This window comes from Pyrus communis, chromosome 8 (genome assembly GCF_041283825.1).
Source record: "Pyrus communis isolate YQ-2024b chromosome 8, ASM4128382v1, whole genome shotgun sequence".
NCBI lineage: Eukaryota > Viridiplantae > Streptophyta > Magnoliopsida > Rosales > Rosaceae > Pyrus > Pyrus communis.
In genome coordinates, this window is record NC_142572.1 from 8,635,543 (window position 1) to 8,642,189 (window position 6,647).

The following is a 6,647-nucleotide window of genomic DNA, read 5'->3' on the forward strand; positions in this document are numbered from 1 at the left end:
ACGTATACGTATTAGAAGAAAACGTACGATGTTTTGACGCTTTTCCATTCAAACGCATCACTGCATGCTGCTACACTTTTCTATTGTTCTCTTCTTATTTTCCTTGTATGAAAAGTCTTCAACAGCAGCTAGGCCTAGAGGAAAATTATGAGCTTTACAGTCAAACGGAGGCGTGAATGAAAGATGCCAGCGGAATGATCGGCCGGACAGAGGCTGGAGATGCTTCCTTCCCACCGCATCCCTGCATTACTTTGTTAAGGTCAGTTGTCCATGCTCGCGTGAGAAACTTCTGACGATGTTGGCCCCGCATACATCAATTCTAACCATTTGAATTAATGATAACAACCAAGAATGGACAGTACATGAAAAGACAAACCATTTCGGTAATGGAATAGCTCATTCAAAAACTTTCAGTTTCTCTACTAAGTTGACATCCCACAAATTGCAACAGGCAAATATTTCCACCACCTAAAAACCAATAAAATCCAATAAATGAATTTCTGTACAAATTTTCCATCTGTTAAAAGGGGTTGTGCAGAACCAGATATCGAGCCAAGGAGAAATTCTTGGCTTCAGCCGTGGACCGTCACATGTCGGACCGCACACTCAGAACGGAACCCCGTGTAGTACGGTCCTCACGTCAATCTTTGTGCGGTGGTGAGATAAGCGATGGAGTAAATCCGCCGAACCAAAGAATTTCTCCAAAGTCAAACCCAAGGGATCAACTGTACTCTGTCTATCAACCTTTTGAAGGCAAATCTAATAACCCCCTTTTTCTTTTTCATTTTTCTAAACTCCTTCTCAAAGATCTCTGTCATGCCTAAAGTTTCATATAGTTCGCTTCGCCTTCTCTGCTAACCTACCATTTCTAAGTGTATGCGATCTCAATGAACGACTGTACATATACAAAAGGGCTCCAGCCACTTCACACATCGCGCTTCCAACTTGTATAAATAGTCTTACTTCGCTATGAGCCTCCGGCATCTTCAAGTCTGACTTGCTCGTGAACTTTCAGAGCCTCTGAAGTGAAACTACTTAAAGTTTCGAAAATTGGGACCAAACCACCTTGCAAACTATTGGAAGCTGCGTGATTAACCAATTCGATGGCCTCCTTATGCCTCGCTCTCTCCTCGGCTAATCTCTTCTTCATTGAATCCAAATCCACCTTCAGATCATCCAGTGGTAAAACTCCACTATCGGAAGGTGACTTTGACAGAGCGGCTTTGTCTGTTGATGCATCATGTTCATGGTCTCTTTTCAACCTCTCCATATGCAATTTTCTAAGCTGGCTCTCCAAATTCTTGGAGACGTACTCAGCTTTGATCCTTTGACGTTGCTCCTCATCCTGCCTTTCCCATAACTGGTGTAAGGTTGAAGCAAAATCATGCATCGCATCTGCCACCCCCTTTTCAGAAATTCTTTCCATAGCGTGGCACCAATCATTACAAACTACAAAAATGGGTGGAGCTCCCATCCGGCTTGGGGAGAAAGGGGCAACTCCATCAGGCGTTTCTTCAGGTTCCTGGTTAATGCACCTTGAAAGCCACCCATTTAAGGACTCCACATAGGACTTTTGGGTGTTAACCCAATTGTTAAAGGATGTGCACCAGCTCAAAAGCTCCATTTCAAGTTCAAGAGTAGCTTTCAAATCAGAATCTCTTCGAAGGCCAGCACTCACCTTAAGAGATCGAATTTTGCTCTCCATAATAGCTTGGAACTGTTTCTGGTGGCATTTGAGCATGGATTTCCACATTCTTATCAATCTGCAGATAAAAGGCAAATCCTAACATTAACAGAAGACACTCGATAAGTTAAGAAATAACCTTTTAGAAAATCAGAAAATTAAAGTATAAATTCAGGTCCCTTCAAGCATCAGATACATCACCAGTGAGTAACCTATGTTTGGCAGGAGGGGGGAAAAGCTAATGGAAAAAGAAATGTAAAAGGGTTAGGATTCCCATAAGCACTGTAGAGGGTAAGGTAAGCATCTTACATACAAGTTCCGGAATTATACTCTTTACAGTCACGGTTTTTATTCCCTACCAAAATTGTCACCAAAAGTTTCAATGGATCATGGACGGGGGAAAGTGATCTGATGGAAATCAAATGATAATCATCACCATTGAGCAGGTGCGGGGTTCATTACAAACCACTACCAACTTATTGAGTTATCTATTGGGAAATTAATCTCTTAAGACTACCACCTCATAAGCTCATATATACAGATTCTATACGTATAGAAAAATAAAAATAAAAAGCAATAAATTGTAAGAAAAAAAAAAAAAGGCAGGACATAATTCAGACTATAATTCATCCGAAAGTAACAATGAACCAATGCTAATATTGTTGTGACCCAAAGTGATAAGCTTTTGCTAAAAGAATTTCAAGAGATTTGTTACCCATGAATCAATTCTGCAACTTGGGGAAGCAATTCTTCATCCCTCAGCTTATGTATCCTCCTCGATATGGTATCAACAGCTCTGATACAAACATTAATTTTTGTTAGCAACTTCCGTACAGAAGCCTGGGTGGCATCAATCTTAGCAGACTCAGCTCCATGATAATCTAGTTTTTGCAATTTCTTGCACTTCTTTTCATAGTCAACCCGTAGCTTTTCTTCGTCCTAAAATTAGTGCAACACGAATAAAATATTAGATAGATGTCAACAGGAGCAAGCTCCAAGCCACTTGAAGAACATAAAAAGCGATGATTGACACATCAAATTGAAGCTAGTAAAGAAAAAAAAAAAAAAAACTCAAATAACACCGTAAAATTTGAGTACAATATAGAAATTTAGGTCCCTCAATGAGTGCAAGTGCATGGTAGTTGTTAAATCAGAGAGTATGAAATAGTTTTTGCGACCTGCTGCAATGAAAGGATTTGGTGACTATCTGAGACTATCAAGGATTTTAAGTATCATCATAGTAGAAATTATAAGTTGCATGACATCCGTGATTTTGATTCTCTTACCTTGACTTCCTTGTACAATTTTTTCTCCCATGCATATAGTTTCTCCAAAGTTGATGAGAGGTTTCCAGGCTTCTTGTTGAAATCTTTTCCAGGTTCTCCCTGGTAAGCGTTTGCCATTTTAACGGTCTTAGAGTTTAATCTTACTGGGGGCATGGATGACGGGGGTGAAGAAAGCAGGGAAGGTGCTACAAGGTAAAGAATCCTCGAGAAGACAACTGCATAGACGTGCATAAGTTTTAATGAAACAGCAACAATAATGCTTCTTCATAGAGATCCCAATAAAAAATATTAGACTAGCAGAATTTGCCTATCAATCCCACATGCAATCTACAGTCGAAACAGTGAGATTTATATTTTTTTCAAAACATTCAGGTGTAACTTGGACCTTTAACATTTTGGTCATATGCAGTATGATGAAGCTTTGCATTGTATAAAGGAATCCGAAGCAGAGTAATTATCAAACCAAATTCAAGCATGAGAGTGTATCTCTGATAAAATTTCAATCAGTCAGACCACCATATTATATAGTCACCACAGGTCCTGCAGATAGATCCTCCCCAAACATATATTTCACACCTATCTCTAAAAAAATTAATTAATAACATGCTGGTTTGTAATTTGTAATTTGTAAACATGAACAAGGGAGGGTCTATTACCTTTTGTCAATATCAAGACTTGGACAAGTTCAAATATGAAGCCATATCTAATACTTAACAACCGCGTACAAGGAGAAACGAAATGCAAGAAAAAGTAAAGCAATATTATGTCCACATTGCTCAACAAGGGTCCAGAGATTCTAACATTTGGAGTTGGATAATGTTAGGGAGACTATAAACTAAATGACATGGAAGTTGATGATTGGATTATTGCTTTTAAGTGTTGATTAATGTGTTTATTTCTTATTGGTGACACATCAATTAGTTTGCAAGTTTAGTTTACCTAGCATTACTTATTGGATATGCATAGCAAAAAAAATATACGGTAGAGTTTTTTTTCTTTCTAAAATCATCTTTTTAATTATGCGAACTTTATTCAGTATTCGCAATAAAATCCTAATCTCTCATTTAATCACGAGACATAGTTCGTGCAAGTCTATACGGCACAACACTCAAGTATTTTAGGCTACTTGGGTCGATAAGTATGCATTTTAGTTCAGAGAAAAGTAAGCCCTAGTTACACTGGAACTGGGATGTAATGCACAGACAGCGCGCGTATAGATTTAGATTCGCAACAACAGAAACAAAACTTTCATCACTTAAATGCGGTCGAACAAGATGGTGGAAGCAGTCTACTGAATAAGGATATGTATGATAAAGTACCAAGAGTCCAAGACAACTAGGCATTAGACTCCTACCTTTAAGTGCAGCAGCTCTACGCTGATAAGGCAACTTGCCCACCTCAAGCAGCATGGCAACTTCTTTCCCATAACTAGAGGCTGTCTCGAACTCATCCCTGATTTCCTTCACAACCTCCTGAAGGTCCCTTGTACCGTGGACTGACAATGTAGTTAAGCTATTCCCTTTTGAAGATCCAACATCATGCGCCGATGCAGCTTGAATCTCAACCTCAAACTCAAAACTCACCCTCTTTTTCTTCACATACTCCTCTTCGGAGTTTTTCGATCCATTTGTATCTGGACTGCTCTTTATCTCCTTCCCATGGACAGAATGGGAACTCTCACTGCTATGCAATGGCACTGTCCCTGAACTCTCCTCACTGCTTGGCTGCTTCAATGGCACAGCCCTTGAAGTCCCTTCACCCGAATTTCGATTCCTATTCCTATTCACATTACCATCCGCATTCACCCTCCGCTTCTCCTTGTGAACCTCTTTCAACACTTCCTGCTCTGTCTCATCCTCCAAATCGGGAATCCCCTCTCTCTCCCTCACCTCCTTCGAGTCCGGACTGCTCGTCGTGGACCCGTGCCCGTATCTAGCCTTCCCATAGTAACCTGGGTAACTACTATTATCAAAAGTATCAAACACATTCAGGAAATCCCAAGTCGAGACCCTTGGAGGCGAAGGCGTTGCAGGTGGAGGACCGGCTGGTGGTGGTGGGCTTGGCTGCCGTCGATTGTACGGATTCTCACTATTCGCCGGTGACCCCATCGGGTACCCGAAAAATCCACCACCGCCATACGGCTGAAAGCCCGAATAACCCGGATAGGAATCCGGATAAGGACCATTTTGGGTCGGATATCTCTCCGGCTCTTCATAAAACACCGTCTGCATCGGCGTCTCCGTCCTTCTCATATAATACACATGTGAATTCGGAGGGTAACGATAGGAAGAAGAAGAGGATACCTCTTGCTCCGGGCTGTCCTCGATGTTAATGTGACCCGACGATGAGTCAAACTCGGATTCTGACTCGGACCCAGACGACAAATGTATGTGAGCGTCGTCATTGTCGTCCGCTTTCAGCGAATCAGCGGAAACAGAGTGCGGAATCGATGTAGACAAGTGGTTTGTATGGGGTTTCCTCTTCCTGGGCTTGCCTTCGTCGGAGGGCAACGTGAGAACCGGAGATCCCGGCGGCGAGGACGACTCGCCAGCGCCGGATACAATGAGGTCTTCGTCGACGAACTTGCAGAGGGCGTCGCCGATGTGCTGGAGGGAGTGGAAATAGGAGAAGTGGGCTGCGGCGAGAGCGTAGCGCTGGTCCGACGCCGTTTTGATATGGTCCTTTCTCTCCCTGCAAAGCATGACTAGCGGCAAGTTGTCGACCTTGGAGCCACCGCAGCCCATATCATCCGGCAAAAAACCCCTGGAGAATGCCCAAAATGACGAGCCAATGCCACTGAGCGCCACCGCCACCAACCCTGCGCTTAACGGACTCGTTCCTCCTCATGGCGTTGTCCATGCCTGCCCGTACAAACGAAGCATCGTGAACAACCACCGGAGATCCGAATACGACCTAACCGGGTCACAGAGACAGAGAAAGCAAAATCGGATTCAGACCCAGATCAAAATTCGAGATTTAAATGGAAGCCCAAGAGCAGAAACTAGAAAGTGGGCACCTACTGACTGAGCAAACACATGCATTCACACACGTAAACAGACTTAAAGGTACAGAAATATATTAAATGCGATCAAATTATAGAGAGAGAAAGAGAGAGAGAGAGAGGGAAGTGAGATATGGTGCATGAAAATAAGTGGGTGGGGGGAAGCAAATCCGACCGTTGAGACCGGTGGGGATGTGTAAGGACTGTCCATGCGAGGAGGGGACAGGCTCAGAGAGATAAGTCTCTCTCTCTCCTCTCTCAGAGTTAGAGAGAGAGAAAGGACCAGGCAGGCAGTAGATACAAGGAGATATTTTAATTTAATTTTTGTAAATATGGATTTTATCAATTCATATTGACATGTTAAAAAACAAAATTGGCATGGAAATGCGTGAGATGGGGGGTGTGCGAAGAACAGAGGGGTGAGGGGGGACGTAGGTGCTGCTGCTTCTCGTTTCGTTTTGGAAGTTTGGCGTTTTCTTTATTCTGGAATTCAGATTTTGATGAGAGAGACGGGAGAGAGGAGAGAGAAGGTCTCTGAAAGGAAAATAAATTTTAGACAACGGGGGAGGGAAAGGTGGAACCCGCCACACTGGAAACAAAGCGGGTATTTACTATTTTTCCTTTTTTTTCTTTCTTGGCAACAAAAATTATTTTTATTTTTCTGTGAATAAAATTG

The 6,647-nt window shown here is 42.3% G+C and overlaps 1 protein-coding gene across 2 annotated transcripts; it reads right to left on the minus strand.

Annotated features, from left to right (window-relative positions):
- Positions 1-378: 378 nt before the first annotated feature.
- LOC137718266 (protein ROLLING AND ERECT LEAF 2) lies at positions 379-6,444 on the minus strand. Of its 2 annotated transcripts, XM_068457786.2 has the most exons (5): positions 6,147-6,283; positions 4,325-5,883; positions 2,971-3,185; positions 2,400-2,623; positions 379-1,763 (listed from the first exon to the last, which is right to left on the minus strand). In XM_068457786.2, the coding sequence occupies exons 2-5, from the start codon at positions 5,712-5,714 to the stop codon at positions 968-970; spliced, it is 2,625 nt and encodes an 874-aa protein (XP_068313887.2). In that variant the 5' UTR covers positions 5,715-5,883; positions 6,147-6,283; the 3' UTR covers positions 379-967. The 2 variants fall into 2 exon arrangements, with proteins under 2 accessions (XP_068313887.2, XP_068313886.2); XM_068457785.2 differs by having other exon boundaries at positions 4,325-6,444.
- Positions 6,445-6,647: the final 203 nt, after the last annotated feature.

Coding starts and splice junctions, on each gene's coding strand:
- LOC137718266 (XM_068457785.2), bottom strand. CDS start 5,714: ATGGGCTGCGGTGGCTCCAAGGTCGACAACTTGCCGCTAGTCATGCTT. Junction 3,186..4,324: donor TAGAGCTGCTGCACTTAAAG/GTAGGAGTCTAA, acceptor ACGTCTATGCAG/TTGTCTTCTCGAGGATTCTT. Junction 2,624..2,970: donor AATTGTACAAGGAAGTCAAG/GTAAGAGAATCA, acceptor CACTAATTTTAG/GACGAAGAAAAGCTACGGGT.